We start from the raw sequence: 17520 nt of genomic DNA on the forward strand, positions 1-17520 counted from the left end.
TTTGGTGATGGGAAACCCGTGGGGATTACAATTGAGATGAAAAAAAAATGTGCAAAATGATGTAAAAATAAACTTTTTAATAAAAATAAATAAATAAATAAATAAAAGAATTCAACATAACTGCTCATAATTTTATTAAGTGCCTGTTGTGTACCAGGGTCTGTATCATAAACTTTGTAATATTGTATGGCTTTATATAATCATTCTATCCCAAATTGTGGGTATGATATAGTACCCATCTTTCAATTTGAAATTAATTTGTAATCATACCTACGATATTTAGTAAGATAGGCATTTTAAGAAACGATGGAAAATACTCTTAACTCCTCTTGAGCAATAAACATAGACAGATAAAAAGATTCTTCCTACAACTATTCAAATAACAGTCTACATGTCACTTTGTCCTTGAAATGTCAGTTCCCTGGTTTAAAAATAAACCACAACATTTTATTTGCCCTGAGCAGAATGCACTTTAAATTTAAGGAACAGAATCAGCAGATTTGAATTTAAATTCTCAGAAACTGAATAACTGTGGTACTTCGATTAAATTCTCTGAACGTCAGCTTCCACAACTATAGAATGATCACGATGAAAGGTGCCCAATATATGAGGATGGGAAGCTGAGGGGCCACATAGTATCTGGCACAAAGGAGGTTCCTTGTTATTTGAAAATCCTCCTGATAAAGTCTATGTTATGGCCCTATTATTAGGAGAAAATCCCAAGACCCTGTTTCCCTGATTGCTGCCAAAAAGGTGATCAATTTTTATACTTCTCTGCTAACTTTTATAATCCACATTAAGAGGGACTATTTACAATTTGTGTGTTCCCTTTTAAAAAACTGTGTAAAAACTGAGTGATGGTAGTAGCAAATTACAAATAAAGACAGTAATAGCTCAAAATTATTCCATTTCAGCTTGTCAGTTATACAGAGTGAAATTGCTCTATCATCTTCTCCTAAAATAGTGCTCTCCTGGAAAGAAGGGTGAGCACGTGGCCTGGCAGAGCACAGTGCAGGGTACCTCCCAGCATCAGCATGATATAAAACACTTTCAAAAGAAACAAGTAATGCTGCCACTTAGCTCTAAAACATAACTATATCCGGGTACAAAAGGTAAGTAAATAGCAATGTCTAGGAAAGTCTTGTGTGAAAGTCATATGAAAACATGAGCAAAGTGCTCTTCAATGGTCTGCACCATTGGACGAAGACCAGTTTAGTCTTATGGCTATATTTGGGGTATGTTTTTTTTTTTTTTAAAGATTTATATATTTGTGCATACAGAACTGGGGTACAGGCCAGAGGCTCAGGGACGGTGAGAGGCTTCTCCAGAGACAGAGTGAGGAGTAGAACAGGCAGATCAACGAAGTACACTGCTGAGGGGAGCAGTGGGCGGGTCAGGAGAGGTCTGCCACGCCATGTGGTCACCTCCAGGGCCAGCGGGAATTGAACTCAAGTGGAAGTGGCTTTAGCTTCTCGGTACTGCACTTTAACCCGCTGCGCCACCAGAGAGGGCCTGGGGTATGTTTTTAATATTGAAGCATTCTTGATCAAAATATCCATCTTTCTTTCAATTCTTCCTGACTCAAAAGTCTAATATTTGCAAGCACTCAGATACAAAGGGTACTGGAATACTCACAAAAAAATGACAGATAAATGATGAGGGAGAAAACTACATCAATGTATATAAATCTGGGGCAGGCATGCAGTCCTCATGCATGAGTAACAAGTCAGGGTGACAACACAGAAACAGACTACAAAAATATTGTGTGTATACAAGTGAACTATAGCAAGGGCTGAAATGACTCAGGTTTGGAACAGCTTATCTGAATGGAGATCCATTAAGATCCCCTAAAGTGGCCCTCCCTGGTGGCGCAGCGGGTTAAAGCACTGCACTGAGAAGCTAAAGCCACTTCCGCATGAGTTCGATTCCCGCCTGCCCCGGAGGACACCACATGGTGTGGTGACCTCTCCTGACCCGCCTGCTGCTCCCCTCAGCAGTGTATTTCGTCGATCTGCTTGATCTGCTCCCCACTCTGTCTCTGGTGAAGCCTCTCATCACCCCTGAGCCTCTGGCCTGTACCACAGCTCTGTATGCACAAATAAAAAAAATCTAAAAAAAAAAAGACCCCCTAAAGTAAAGCTGGTAGGGGAGGAGCACTAGGGAGGCATAGGAACCTGAGCACACATCCTGAGGTGGAGAAATGTCCCAGGAGCTACTCAATCCCTAGCTTACAGCTTTTGCAGGCACAGGTGCTTTCTAGGGAGTCACAGTGGGAAGAGTGAGGTCCTGATGGTAGCAAAGTGATTAACAGAACTCCAATACAGGGTGTGCACAGTGGTACTCTGGAAGAACTCCTTTGGCTTTGAGTGTGCCCTCTTCTGCTAGAAACTGAGTAGAATATGGTAAGATACAACTAGATAAAACCCGGGTGCACAGCTTTATGCTGGAATCCATATGCAATCTTTCAGAAGATGCCCTGAACTCTGATATAGCACAAGAGTGAAAAATCACACAGAAAAATAATGATGCTCAAAGGAAGGGGACCAAGTGAGGTATCACTCATTTATCACTTGAAGGGAAAGAACTGCTATCGACTTTGGAAACAGTGCCTTCATTTTTCATTTTTATACTATGAAACTTATAAGTTCAAAATCCAGGCAAGTCTCTAACTAAATAGATATCATAAATGCAAACTATTGCATGTATTTTGTCTCTTTATCATTAAAAATGGGGGTCTTTATTATATGCACTTCACTGCACAGGGTTGTATAAGGATTATCTGTAGAATGCTGAAAAAAGGAGCTAGCACAATGGGAATATCAAAAAAGTATTATCGTTATCATTGACTTGACATATTCATGACAAAAGACTGTCATTCTTTTAATAGTCGTTAAGTTAATATGGATTTGAAAAAAATGGACAAATACAGAAATTATTCACGCTTAATATATATACATATATATATATATATATAAAAGAGGAAGCACATATATTTTACAAATATGAACTTCACAATGTTTTGTCATTGTGATTATTCAGAGCTCTTTTCCTCTCTCAGTACCCTAGGTTAGATGATAAATTATATAGTCTACCTATTCACAAAATATATGTACTGTTTTGGATCTTACATTTCTTTACTATCATAAAGGAGAGCTTTATTTTTCATGGTGAGGAAAACCCAAGTATTCTAAATAACCAAAATAATTCATAAACTAACTTTGAAGTAAAATAGTTCACATACTTTGCTAAATAAAGGGTAAAACTTCCACATGTATCAAAAATACCATGAATGATAATCAGCAATCTGAAAAAAGTACAAAATGTGGGATAATGTGTATTTAGAATAGCCAAGTTATGTAAACACTCAAAGTGCCTAAGGACAGATGAGTGGATTAAGAGGGTGGTGTATTTACATAATGTGTTAATACTCTGCTATAAATAAAAAGCTGAGCTCTTGCTATATGACACAACATGGATGGAAACTAGAAGAGGTAACATTAAGTGAAATAAGTCAGTGGAAAAAGACAAATAGTGGATGTTTGAGGGGAAGAAAGAGGTAGAGAATAAAGTGTAAAGGGGCTTAGTGAACTATGGTAGAAGACTCTAGATGTCTAGGTGGTTGCTGTGGTGTAGTAGCATATAGGTAAGCTGTGATCTTATATTCCTGAACCATGTACAATGTGACAAACCAAATCTACCACAATTAAATGTATTTATGTATATATTCATATAGATATACACACTCACACACACATATACACACACATATGTGATAGTATACAGATTATTTTTCCCCCTCAAAATAACAAGCTCCTTCAAAGAAGACAAAAACATTGCAAGACTTGAGTGTGAGCAAAGAACAGTTTAAAATCCACGAAAGTACAAATGAAATTGGTCAATATATTACTAAAAAGTACCCAATTCTTCTGACAATCAAAGAAATTCCATTTAAAACTCTGGTGAGATATATTCCCTATAATATTAGCCACCAAAACTTATTCATTCTGGTGAAGGAAAAAAATGAAATCAACTTTCTCATATTGTGATCATGGAAATGCTGATAAAACTTCTTGAAGAAAATTTACAAAGCGTATTAAAATTCTAGAAATGTATCCTGACTATATAAGGATATAGTCTGTGCCTCATGTTAGAGACTTTGGCAAAATTCTTATCAATCACTGTAATCATGAAAAACTGGAAATATGTTAAATTATCCAGCTAGATACTTTCTTAAATAATCTATATTTAATTCTTATAGTATATATTCTGGGGAAAGGATCACAATATATTAATCGGAAGGGAAAAGCAGATTACAAAATATTTCTGTAATGATCCCATCTTTGTAAGAAAAATGAGTATTATGTGACAGGAGGTTAGCATTTAATTCTTCCTAACTCAGATTTGATTAAGATGTCAATATAATAGATAATAGATAATGAAGTAAGAGATAAATCACCACATGCTAAAACTATAAAGGAAATAAATACTCCAGAACCATTCTGTAACACTTGATCTCCATCACTGACTTTGAGAAGATAAAAAGGCATATGAGCTATCTTAAGACAATTCCAAATGGCCCCTGAGAAGGTAGGAAGACAGGCCATCATTTTTCATGCTACATGGAGCTCCCAGCAAAGGACATCTGAGCTCATCTCTGGACCCATAATCTCCGTTTTCAACTTACTGGTGAATAATACATATCTGTGCTGGGATCCATATGCAATACCAAACGAGAGGTATGGAATACTTAAAAGGCTCTGCACAAAATGATGATTACCAGTTAATTCCAAGTGATATAATCATGGTAGATGTTTCTCAAAAGTATATTCATCTTTGTGTTCTACAAATGATACATGTATGCTTAATTGGGTAAAGTTATGGGCTTTGTACAACTTAAAAGTGTAGACTTAGACTTGAAGATATTAGCAATCAGATAAATATACTGCCCCTCTCCTAAGAGTCCAGTGGATGGCATGCTGGGAACTGTAGTGCAAGATGCAGGTGATGGAGGTCAGGGAAGAAGTTGGGGGTGGATTCTGGTCAGCTCAGTTTGTGGTGAGCTCCTACTGGCTCAGAGTTTGTTCCTCAATGTTCCTCTGACTCTGGCACATGGAGAAGAGGTCTGAGGAGTTGGTTACCTCTGTACACCATTTGAAAATGGCTCACTGTCTGGTGCTCCCTGCAGAGCTAGAACCACAGTCTAGCAGGTGAATAAATTGTATGTAGAAACTTGCCTGTGAGCTGTTTCTATAAACCAGATCCAAAAGCCATCCTTCGTTCTCCCATGGTATAGATAAACTGACTGAGCGTTTAAGCTTACCAAGTCCCATGCCAAAGCTTAGGTTTGCATATTTGTCACCTGGGGTAAGTTGTGAGGACAGTGAGTGTTAGATGCAGAGAGGAAGGCAAGAGTAAGCTGTGGGATGGTGTGTGAGGAGGAACACCCTGCCTGGGGCTTGGCTCTGAACCTATTCTCTGCAGCTGCATTCAGGCCTCCACTGGGAAGTGATGTGCTTTGAATCTTCATGATAACTCAGGTTGGCATTTTATCCTAAGAGGGGAGGCCAGTAAAACATTTGAATCCTTGGCCAGCCCATGCTTCATCATTTCCATCTTTTTCTGTTACAGGTCAGATAGGTGGTAAAGTTGTAAGGAAGAGAAAAAAGGGCAGAAGTATACAGGTTGAGCCTGTGTTTTGGGGAACATGGATTATTTCTGGAACTATTGCATCAGATACTGGGCTTCCAGGAAGTTGACAACTGCCATCCATAAGCATCCTGGAGGCAGCTGCAGATAAACAAGGTGCGGATGAAGATCCTTTAGAAACGCTACATTTGCTGGCATGCCTCCTCCAAGGAAGGTTCATCTCAAGTTAGAGTCTGTTCCTCTTACCACCTTCCTTCTGCTTTCTAAGCTGAAGGGTCTGCTTACTATTCATTCTTGTGATGAGAATGTGGCTTCTGTTTATAGGTCCAGAGGAGGGTCTGATTAACCTGACAGTTATATGCATGAGATGTTTTCAAAAACTGAACATCAAGGAGTTTGTGAGTTGACTCTTGTGTATAATTACAGAGTTTGTATATTACAGGCTTGCTTATGGGGGGAAATGAGCTTGTGAAATAGTAGGTGTGAGGACCCAGCCTAGGGGCTTGGCAGTCATTCAGCCTATCACACTGACATCCTGCCATCATTTCTCCCAAATGTCCACAATTTGATGTTTAATTAAAAAAAAAATAATTGACAAAGGTGCCCATTTCTGATCAACTCTGCATTGCCTGGGGAAGAACTAAACAGCAGAAGTTCCAAAACCCCTGTTAATTGGGATTTCACTGAATGGAACATGCATTCAGGAGAGAGGGGCAAGGGAGAAGGAAGGGAGCAAAGCAAGAAGAAAGATGAGGAGAAGTAGAAGGAAGTCTATTTCTTTTGTATAGAGTCATTCCAGAGATATCATGAAAAGCAAATTAAACGATCTTTCAGCAAGAATTTTGACAGGAAAATTTCATTAGGGATTTCCATCTCTATGGAAGCTCAAGTTGCTGCATTAAGATATGAAAATTGTGCAAACATTATTCCTTAGAATAATGTTGGCTGCAGGTCATTGAGTCCATCAGTAAATTTAGAGTGATTAGTGTCACAGAAAAAGTAACTAGAGGAAGGAGGGGCTCAGGGCAAGAAGGGAAGAGCCCTGTCCTTGGAGCTCAGCCCCCAGAGTCATTTGGATCAGAAGTTGGATTCCAGCATTAACCAATTATGTGACCTTGAACAATTTAACATATGGGAGACCTAATTTCCTCATCTCCAAAATGTGAGCAACCGTAGTAACTCTCTGCTAGACTCTGATTGTAGGAGTGTAATAAGATAATCCAGGTAAAGCCCCTTAGCGCAGTGCCTGGCACACATGAAACCTAACTCATATGAATATGATTATGGTAATGAGTAAAGGAAGTAGGCTGGTGTTTATCTGGCACTGACTTCCTGTCACTTGCTGTGAGAGTTGCCTCTGGGTGTTATTATCAGCATTATTCAAATGAAAATTCTGAGGCTTAGGGGCCAGATAAATCAGATGAAATCATAAGAGTAAATATTTCCACAGACTTTTGCCCAGGCTTATGTATACATATATTTTTCTCCCTCGCTGGCCTCTGTGAATCTCAGAGACTAAATCTTTTATACACCTTTGTATTAACAGAATCACACTAATTACATGGGCCTTGGTGATAGCTCAGGGAATGTTTGGGGAATGGAGTGATGATTGCAAAAAAATATGGATGCAAGCATGGATGTTTAGGAAGTAATCTATAGGTTTTCAATGCTTTCTTTTTCTAATTTAAGGGCATCCTGGCATTCTGAGTCAGATAAAGATGTGCCAATTTACAGAGCACATAGAAAAAGAAAAAAAATCATAAAACATTCATAATCTAGACACTGAAAGTCCCTTATACTATTTTTGCATATGATATTTTCTACATTTAGGCCAAAGGATGTTCCTTTTGTAATCCTATATGAAAATATTTTTCTGTCTTGCTGTTTTACTTTATGGAGTTATTAGAATAATCATTTTAATGGTAGTTTAATAAAACATTACAGCTAGCCTATTGATATTTTATTTAAGCATAATCCTGTTGGTTTTCTAGATGTGTCCATTTATTATTATCATAAATATCATTGCACCAAATATTTTTAATATAAGACCTATGTCTCAAATTTAGAGGTTAAGTATGGGAATATTTTACTATGAGATGCATATAGTCCATATGTATGTCTAATCTACAACTTTTTCATAATGAAGTATGGCATCCAGTCAAAAAACAAGGGCACTTGATTAGATTATTTTAAAAAATATATTTCACCCTTTATGTACCAGTATGAGGTTTTTCCCCAGTACAAGTAGGGAGGGAAGGGAGATAGGCAGTAAGGATGAAAGAAAACAATGAAGGGAAGAAGGGGAAGAAGAATAAAGAAAACAATTTAAAAAAATGAAGCAGTGGGGAAATAGATGTGAAAGAGAAGGGGAAAGAAAGAAAAAGAAAAAAAAAACAGGAAAACTACATCAGACAAAATGAGAAAAGAAAAATAAAAGGACAACAGCAACTCCATCATTTCGTAAACTTTATAATATCCCAGATGTCTCCAATATCAACCATCCCTTTCAGATAATAGCTTGACAGTGGTCCAAGTCCAAGATCAAAAAATCTACAAAATACTTTAGTCACTTCCCCCAAGGTTCAGGGGACCATAGTTCACATTTCTAAGAACGAAGAAAGTCTATGCTGGGCTTAACATTTCTAGTTTTTAGGTGACCTTCATTTATTCATAGAGAACAAAAGTGCCAAGAAAAGAGTTATTAGTACTTTCTAGTGTCTTGCTCACCAAGATAAAATACAACCGTATTAAATTCCATGCAACTTTTCCTTTTAAAGAATCATTGCATTTACCTGAGGAAATGCAGCTAGAAATTCACAGAAGAAATAAAAATACACATTTTGAAAGGATGTCGAAAGAATGCTGGCATGTTCATCATGCAGACACACTCACAGGAGAACAACCTCTTTCAGTAGTCAATACGCAAATTTTGCTAAAGTTGGTGTTATGCTTGTTTGGTGTTCAGAAAACCATAATACTGCCTTTATGATTTGGAAATGCCTGTCATTATCCTCAGTGAACTAAACTGCCGATTCAATAGATGCCCCCTTTCCTTAGCAGTGATTCAATTGTAGCCATCATTGAAAGCACAGAGGTAAAAATTTCATATTTAACCAAATTGGGCATATTAGCATACACAAAATACTGTTTAATCCATATAGAAAAGAAAATTCACAACTAGCATTATTTCTATGGCAAATTGTCTTCTTTCATGAATGGAAAAATGTCATTAGTATAGTTATGGTCGATATACAAACAGTGTTGCTCAAATGAGGTTTTCATAGCTGAAAGTTTATTATATGCATCTTTCCTTAATTCAGTGAGTATGTAAATGTTCTTAATTTAACATTATCACAAATTACCAAGTAGAAGGTAAGAACCAATATAATACTCTAATTTCCATAATATTCTTTTGGAGAAATAATAAAACTTCTTTTGTGTACTGGGGTGATAGTGGCAGTGAGGAGCTTAAAGCTAAGAGAGAAGGATTTGTGGGTTCTCAGTGGAGATTGGTGGTAGAACGGCATTCAGAGACCCACCATATTGCTGGAGAAGACCTAGCCCCGCAGAGACCCACCATATTGCTGGAGAAGACCTAGCCCCGCATGCAGTTAGTTCTGGCAAGTGCTGAACTTTAACATCTCTCACCACTTTCTACAAAAGCAACAATGTGTTGCTATTATAATGATCCTGACTGGAAAGGGGGAGGCAATGTAGATGTACAACTTAAGCTCTCCATCTGGAAGCACTCAGCTGTTTATGAAGACGCTGATAGAATGGCAAGGACAGATGAGACCCTGGCTGGGCTGAGAAACCAAGCCCAAATTAAAATTAACAGGTAGTCCTAATATATTTCTGAAATGTGGCATAAATATAGGTACCTGATTTGAGACATTTTGGGATGCTTACAGACTCCATGCCTGTAGTCATCAAGCCTTCTCCAGATTTTGGCTAGATTTGCAAGGGACTCTAAGCTCTGAGAAGCACCTTTCCCTCCTTATAGACAAAAAGCTGCGAGGGGCATTTTGGACCAGGTCCCGCCCACTCTACAATGCCAGTCTCTGAGCCTTGCCAAGAGGTTTTCCACCTCCCTTCTGCTGCCAATTGAACTGTGTACTTATATTATTGTCATGTGGATTACCCCAGTAAATTCATACTGAAGTTATATGCATCTGGCTTGAATGGCACAAGTGAATGTCAGCATCCTAAAGATCTCCAACCTAGTAAAAAAAGGTTTGCTCAGAATAAGGTATGCATATATGTTGTATAAGAGAGAGAAAGAAAATGCTCGACCTACTTGGATCTGATAAGATGGAGTCAGTTTTCGGCAGAAATTGATCACAACGGACGCCTTGGTAGCCTTCTTTACACCTGAGAAAAGGAGAGAGATGACATAGGCATGTGGTTGTGAAAGACCCAAGGTTTCAACAAGCAAAAGAGCCGACAATTACATACATGTTAGAACAGTTCATTCAGACTGTTACTTTATTTGGTTCAGTCTAACACTGACAGGTTTTAGTTTATTTCTGTTCAAAACACCAGCACTGCTTTGCTTTTATAGTTTGATATGTAGTGCCTATCAAGCAAATTGAATAGCAATTTAAGCTTCCGCTCCTAGCAATCTGAAAAATGGTCACTCTCATATTACAATTCTGGATGCAAGTATATTTTTCTTTATTCAACACACTGGTCTCTAAAAGGCTGCAATACCCTTTTAGAAGCATTATATTGTACATGTCATTTATCTAATGAAAAATCATTTTTTCATATAACTGACCAAATATCAACAGCAGATTTTAGCTACCACTTATTTCCTTTCATTTTATTAGTTTGTTCATTTGCTACTTTTATTTATTTATTTATTTTTACTTATTCTTCAAGTTACTTAAGACATTTGGCCAGGAATAAATGCATTTGTTTGGATCTGGCAAGTTCTGAAAAGCATCTATGTCTCTGGACAAGGTCTTTGTGCACATTCTATAAACTCACATTTTTCTCTCCTCATTTTTATTTTATATTCAGGAAACATGTGCTAAGTGCCTGCTTTCTGCCTGGCATTGTACAAGGCAACTTTCTAAGGCAGGCACCATTTGGAAGCGAGGAATTCGCCTGGAAGCACCTGCAGTGAGGCATGTCACTTCAGCCCTGCCCATCCTCCATTGTGTCTTCACACAGCTCATTCAATCAGGGCCGCTTGGCCGCCTTGGACAACATCAGCTCATCATCTGGCAGTTCAAGGAACAAATGCAGCCAAGGCCCCAAATGTCTGCCTTTGCACAGTCTCTGTGAGGAGGGAGGTGGAGCTCAGTGGTCTGCTTGAAGCTTAATCTGTCATGCTCAAGTTAAGCAGGGAAGCATCCATTGTTGCTTATGGATAAATCCGTCCTACTTACAGAGAAGAAAATTGTGCTGCTGGCATAAAAATCAGATTTAAAAAACAATCCTCCGGTTGTTAGAGATCTATGAAATTGACAAAAGAATTGTAAGAGACCATTTTATCAGAGACTGAAGCTGTGGGTTCTGTTTTTCAAATATGCTTTGTTTTCTAAGTGTGATCAACTACTAGATAAGGGCTATTGCAACTGCAGGCGCAACATGGAAAGATACCTAGGTCATTTTTCTACCTTTCCTTGGGAGCCAAATTGGAATTCAGGTAATCAGACAGGCTCTCTTTAGTACCTTTTTAAGCTGGCACTCTGGAGTCTATTTGGCAATTTTCCTCATAGACTGAGAACAAAGACTTCTGATATATCAGGCCCCAAATACCCAAAAGGCAATTGAAAGATTTTTCATAACTTTTTTTTTTTTTTTTTTTGGTTTTTCACTTCTTCTTGTACTTGAAAGCAGTATAGCACTCGTTCTATACATGTTAAAAGTCAAATAATGTTTAGGACCAAAGCACATCTGTGATGGAAAAAAGATTCCTATTCTCTGAAAGTCACTGGTTTGCCCTTGTACAGAATGACCTGAATTTTCATTTTCCCTTTATGATGAGTTGTTTACATCCATTTGTTGGAGGTTCATATTTACATCAAGTAAGGTAGATTTTAAACACATTTTACTCTTTGAATCTTCACTTAATATGAAAATGGAATCCTAGGGAGAATACTTGCTTTTAAGGAACAATGCTTTTCTTGTTTTCTTTTAAGGGTTATCTGTTCCTTGAAATGCATCATTCCATTTGTGTGTGGAAAAGAAAGTAAGAGTAGATGTTAAAATTTTTCTAATCTAAAGTTGATTTTTCCACAAGTTTGAATCCACCCTGTAGTAGTCAGGACTCGTGAGGGAAAACTGCATGAGTGTCTCCATCCTGCAAGGGCAGAATTTGGCCTGTAAGTAATGCCAATGACTGGGACTGAATTTAGCACAATATCAAAGACAAGAAGCAATGGAGAAAATCTCAATGTAACAGGTGGTCACCCGGGAAAAGGTAGGTCCAGGCTTCCTGTTCCACCCAAGAAAGGGTAGAGCTGAGCAGGGAGGAGGAGAAGGTAGAGAAAAGAAGATGAAGAAGGAGAACTGGAGGAAGTACATGGAGCAGAGAGACATGTGAGGAAGCTGCACTTGCTTTTCAGTTTTGGACTTATACTAGGGAGACGATGGGAGGGGACACTTGAAAGAGATGTGGGCGAGAGACCAGTGGGGAGGCTAAAAAACAGCAGCCTCTATCTTGACTAGTGCTTGATTTTGCCCCCTTTCTTCCAGACTTGCCTGGCTCAGTCCGCCCCTTTCCTATGGGTCCTCACCAGAAGGTGCTTTAGATTTGTGGCAAACTCTCAGTCCTTTGAGCTAACCCGGTTTGGCTGGGCATTTACCCATGAGGGCATGTATTACTTAGGGTGTTTTGTGTGAAAACTATTTTATCTATTCTTTCCCTTCTCTTTTGCTTATTGCACATTAATTGTATTAATGTTTCTCTTCATAAAGGTCATATGAATTAGTGTGCTTTATTTGATGTGGCTGAGAGCAGGCAGGTATGGGATTTGTGGAGTGTCCTTTCTCCAGCCCTGCAATATTAAGATGCGCTTGTATTACAGACAGTGTGGTGAACCCTATGGCACTGTGATAAGCATGTATTTTGAGAGATATAACTTTATTTGGGGGGGACTGATTTACTTTCGTAGGGGTTTTTGTCTATTTTTTTAAGATAGTTGCTTTTTTAATTAGCATAATTCCCTCCAGTTCCATCCATATGGTTACAAATGGTGAGAGTTTCTCTTTTTTTCATAGCTGGGGCAAAGTAAGTCAGAAGGAGATAGACAAATAAAGATGATTTCACTTATCTGTGGAATACAGAGAAATTAAACAAAGGGTCAGACAAAACCAAACCAAACAGTCAGATATCTGACTTGTGAATGCAGGGTGCCAGAGATGTAGGGGAGGGACAAAGAGAGCGGGGAGAGTAAAGATGTGGGGTACCCAACAGATCACACAAGAAGGTTATGGGTGCCTTAGGGTGGGTGCAGTGACATACAGCTAGAAAGGTGTGATCCTGTTATAAGCTAATGTCACCTCAAAAAAAAAAAAAAAGAAAAAAATAAGGTCATATACTAGAAAAGTCTTTCAGCTTACTCATTAGAGTGAAGCATAATAAATATAGTTCTAAAAGTTTGCATACAACCATTAATTGTAAATAGATGTTTTCTAAAAAAATACAACTTTACCTTACCCAGGTTAATAATCTAGCTTTCTGTTCTTGACATTGCTTTTAAAGCACCAATTGTTCCAGTATCTGTTCTCTAAATTTCTTTACCCTTTAGAAGTCTTGTATCTCAGTGATTATATTAAAAACCACAATGGTTCCTGGTTAAGAGGTAAGTTTTGATTCTACAATTAAATGCCCTAAGGGCAGGGGACAGGTTCTTAACAGGAAATATAGGCAAGATTGTTCAACAGTTTGTGTAAAAAAAATGGGAGAATAATTATCAACAGTAGAAAGTCGCAAAGGAAGCTCAATGTGTAAAGCTAAGAAATTTTACTTTGAAAAATAACTTATCTTAGATTCTGTGTATGTTTACTCTTGAGGTGAAGGGGCTGTCACTTCAGAAATCAGCATGTTCTTGATCATGTTGATTAGTTTGACTTCAATTTAAAAGGCAGTAAGGAAGGGCACGCTTGAGGAGGAGACAGTGTCCTCAAGGATGAGCAGGGCAGAGCAGATGAGAGGTTGAAGAGAGAACAGGGTTGCCATGAATAAGAAGAGGTTGGCCCCTGGCAGTGGAGGTTCTCGGTATTTTGACTGATCTGGTGATTCTAAACCCAGATCAGATATCAGCAAAGGATCTCAATCCTGGTAAGCCTCAAAGCCAGGACTGTGGCTTTCTGCAGGGCCAGGGCCAGGTGTGTGCTCACAATGCAGACGTCACTTTCTCTACATTTTCTAGCTTCGTCTTTCCTCTCTTCACTTGACTTGTCTAGTTATACCTAAAATAACCCTTTTTATTCATTTTTCCTCTTCTACAATACCCAGAAGAAAATCTCAGTTTTGTGAAAAGTTTTAAATGGCAATCCTGGCATAAGAGAGAAGAAACTAGTTCTGGCAAAGACAGAAATACAAAATGCATGATCATCAGCTAGAATCCGTAACTACTTAGTTTGGTATAATAAAGTAGAAGTTACCTAACATGTCACCCAGCCTGGATGAAGAAGATATGAAGGAAACTTTCAAAATGGTCAGATCCCCTGCCAGTGTTCCTACTGAAATCAGCATCCATTAGCTTATAAAAATGATCACTATCACCATCAGCCCTACTGCTAACTCTTTATTATGCCCATTTCATCTCTTACAACACTCCTAGGCCCATTTCCTGAATAACAACTAAATTAGAGTTAATATTAGTGACTTTGAGTAAAGGAATGCTCACTTGTAACTGATAGCAAGTCTCCCTAAATTTTCAGAATTTTCTGCAATTTCTCCTTTTGCCTCCACATAAGAAAACAAAATGGGGAAAAAAAAAGTGTCATAAAAAGCTATTCCACTAAGGGAACTACACTAGCCTCTCAGTCTACACCTTTTGAATCCTGGTAATTTACTCACTAATAGAAGGTGTTGCCATTGCTTACCAGTCTTCACCATCTCTACCATGTCGTTGTAGGGTACTGGTTGCCCACACAGAGGAGCTAACCCACATTTGGTTCTCTGAGCAGAGTTTACTTATCTGTGTCATAGTGAGTGAGTTTACAGTCTCACATCCCCAATTTTTACTTATGTGTTTGTATGTTAGGTCAATTATTAAGTAATCCTATTCTCTGGATGCAAGGCAAATAAAATGGTAGTGTTAAGGGAATAAGGAAAATGAACACGAACTAAGGGTTGACTTTATATACATGCCTTTGGCCATTTTTATGTCTAGAAAGCTGATACTTAGCATATCTGCAAAGATGCATGTTACATATTTTATAGAGAGAAACGTATGAGGGTTACAGAGTTATTCTCATGCTTGCTTCAGTGACGTGTAGGGGCCTGGACTGTGCCTGTGCTCCAGAGGTATACATGCTTCTTTCTTGAAACCTTGATTTTTAAATATAAAATTTCAAAGTGCCAGAAATCAATTTCATGAGGGAAATGGCGGCAAACTGCATGGCTTGTTTACTGACAGGACAACTTTTTTTTTTTTTTTATTCATAGAAAAACAAGAAACTAGTCTTTGATGCTACAGGGAAGTAGATAATTTGTTGGTGATATACAACTCTGCCAATTTTAAAGGGCCTTTTAAACACTGATTTTTGAAAAAGGGACAATCACTCCAGGTATTATTTTCTATTACCTGCCAAATCTCCTCAGCATCAATGGTGGTTTTGGGGTAGGAAAAATAGAAGGATTATCAAGAATTTAAACTTTATTTCTCAGAGGCAGGCTGGTTTGGAACACTGCCTGATCTTAGTCCACATCTGCTATTTATTAGCTGCCTTAGCCTTCTTCTGCCTCTTTTTCTTATTTACAAATATGAAGATAATAATAGTAATACCCTACTAGAATTATTATCAGGACTAAATGACATGATTATGGCTCATGGTAAAAAATCAACAACTGATAATTTTTTTTTTAATAGTTGGAATTTGGAATCGTTATTCATCTTTTTTTCAAGTGAGAGAATGGAAGTTCAAAAAGCTTAAGTGTCTGATCCCCAAATTATATAATAAGTGTTTGAACTAGGGTTCATAATAAGTCAACTAGGGTTGACTTTAAATTCCTTGTTTGATTTATGGCACTTTCTGATATTCTACATGGAAATTCAGTGGCTACAAGTCATTATACACCCTGCTAACTTTTGTTAAAGATTAGGATTTGAAATTATGGCCCAAATATCATGAACTGATGTTATAGTTTATGGTAATAAAGCTTAGTAAGTTGTGATCTATTCACAAAATGTTTTAAGCAAACACTCACAAAGACTATTCACTGATTTAAAGCAACTACCCAAAATTTGTATACATTTAGAAGATATTCAGGAGCATTGCCATTAAAGAATGCTAATCATATTCTCGACTTCAGATTGTCCTCAATTAAAACACACGAAAAGAAACAAAATAAACTTTTTAAAGATTATTTATGCATACAAAACTGGGGTACAAGCCAGAGGTGTAGAGTGATGACAGGATTCACCAGAGACAGAGTAGGGAGCAGAACAGGCAGATCAACAAAGTACACTGCTGATGGGAACAGCGGGCAGGTCAGGAAAGATCTGCTGCACCATGTGAATCACCTCAGAGTTGGGGGATCGAACTCGCATTGAAGTGGCTGTGGCTAGCTTGCAGTGCTGCATCCTAACCCCCTGCACTACCAGGGAGGGCCCATAAACAAACATTTTAAAAAGAGAACAAGGTATCAATAGAGTGAGTTGCCCAGAAGTGTGGAAACAAGGACTGTAGGGAGAATCCCAAACCAGGTCTCAATTCTGAACCCAAAGTTTATATTGGGTAGATCAGGAAATTTTCCAAGGATCTGCACACAGTTTGTTGGCTCAAAAGTTTGTTTTAACATTAGAATAAAATCCCTTCCCTGTTACTGTTGAAGGTGGAATCTAGTTTTAGCTGTGGAGAATATTGTGATAAATTGTATGCTTTCTTTAGCTGGACTGAGAATTTATTTAAGTGGTATTATTCAAAAGAAGGACTAACTAACTAAAAATGGACCTTTCCTATGATCCAGCAATTCCACTCCTGGGTATTACCCAAAGGACACATAAAAACATTAACTCAAAGAGCACCTGCATCCCTATACTTATTGCAGCACTATTTATAATAAATAAGCATGAAAACAACTCAAATGCCCCCAACTATTCAACTGGACAATGAAGATGTGGTACATATATGCAATGGGGTTTTACTCAGCAATCAGCAAAATAAACTCATGCCATTCGCAGCAACATGGATGGAGCTGGAAGGGATCATGCTCAGTGAAATAAGCTGGGAAGTAAAAGACAAATACCAGATAGTTTCACTACTAGGAGTAAAAATTAGAATCAATAAACAATTATAAACCAGAGATATTCTTCAGGGGAGAGGAGGAAACTGGTTCATAACAGGGGTCGGAAGAGAAGAAGGGATGATGGTGATCGCACACAGGTGAATTGGCAGTGGGAATTTCTTGGGGACCATACACAATATGATAAACCAAATATTGAATAAAAATAAAGAATGATGTAAAAATATATAAAATGTAAAAAGGAGGACTAAGAGAGCAAATCTTTAAGGTATCCACTTGGAGTTGAAATCACCTACAAACTATCTGTACTTTTATAACCTTTCCAAAGTCCGTTCAACTATAAATGGAAGACTTAGGAATTGGAATAATTTAGTTGACAGATGCTTTCAAATTCATGAAGGTATCCCAATGTGTTATTAATATTCAGATATATCAATGATCTCATG

General features: G+C 37.9%; 1 protein-coding gene across 2 annotated transcripts in view; it reads right to left on the reverse strand.

Annotated features, from left to right (window-relative positions):
- NRG3 (neuregulin 3) overlaps positions 1 to 17520 on the reverse strand; it is an 845535-nt gene that overhangs the window by 187659 nt on the left and 640356 nt on the right. For both annotated transcript variants that reach the window (XM_012723665.1, XM_004680690.2), the window contains exon 3: positions 9944 to 10017. In XM_012723665.1, coding sequence (XP_012579119.1) covers positions 9944 to 10017 — 74 coding nt within the window. The remainder of the gene's footprint in view (positions 1 to 9943; positions 10018 to 17520) is intronic.

The sequence above is a fragment of the Condylura cristata genome, unplaced genomic scaffold (genome assembly GCF_000260355.1).
Source record: "Condylura cristata isolate star-nosed mole 26May11 unplaced genomic scaffold, ConCri1.0 scaffold00011, whole genome shotgun sequence".
Lineage (NCBI taxonomy): Eukaryota > Metazoa > Chordata > Mammalia > Eulipotyphla > Talpidae > Condylura > Condylura cristata.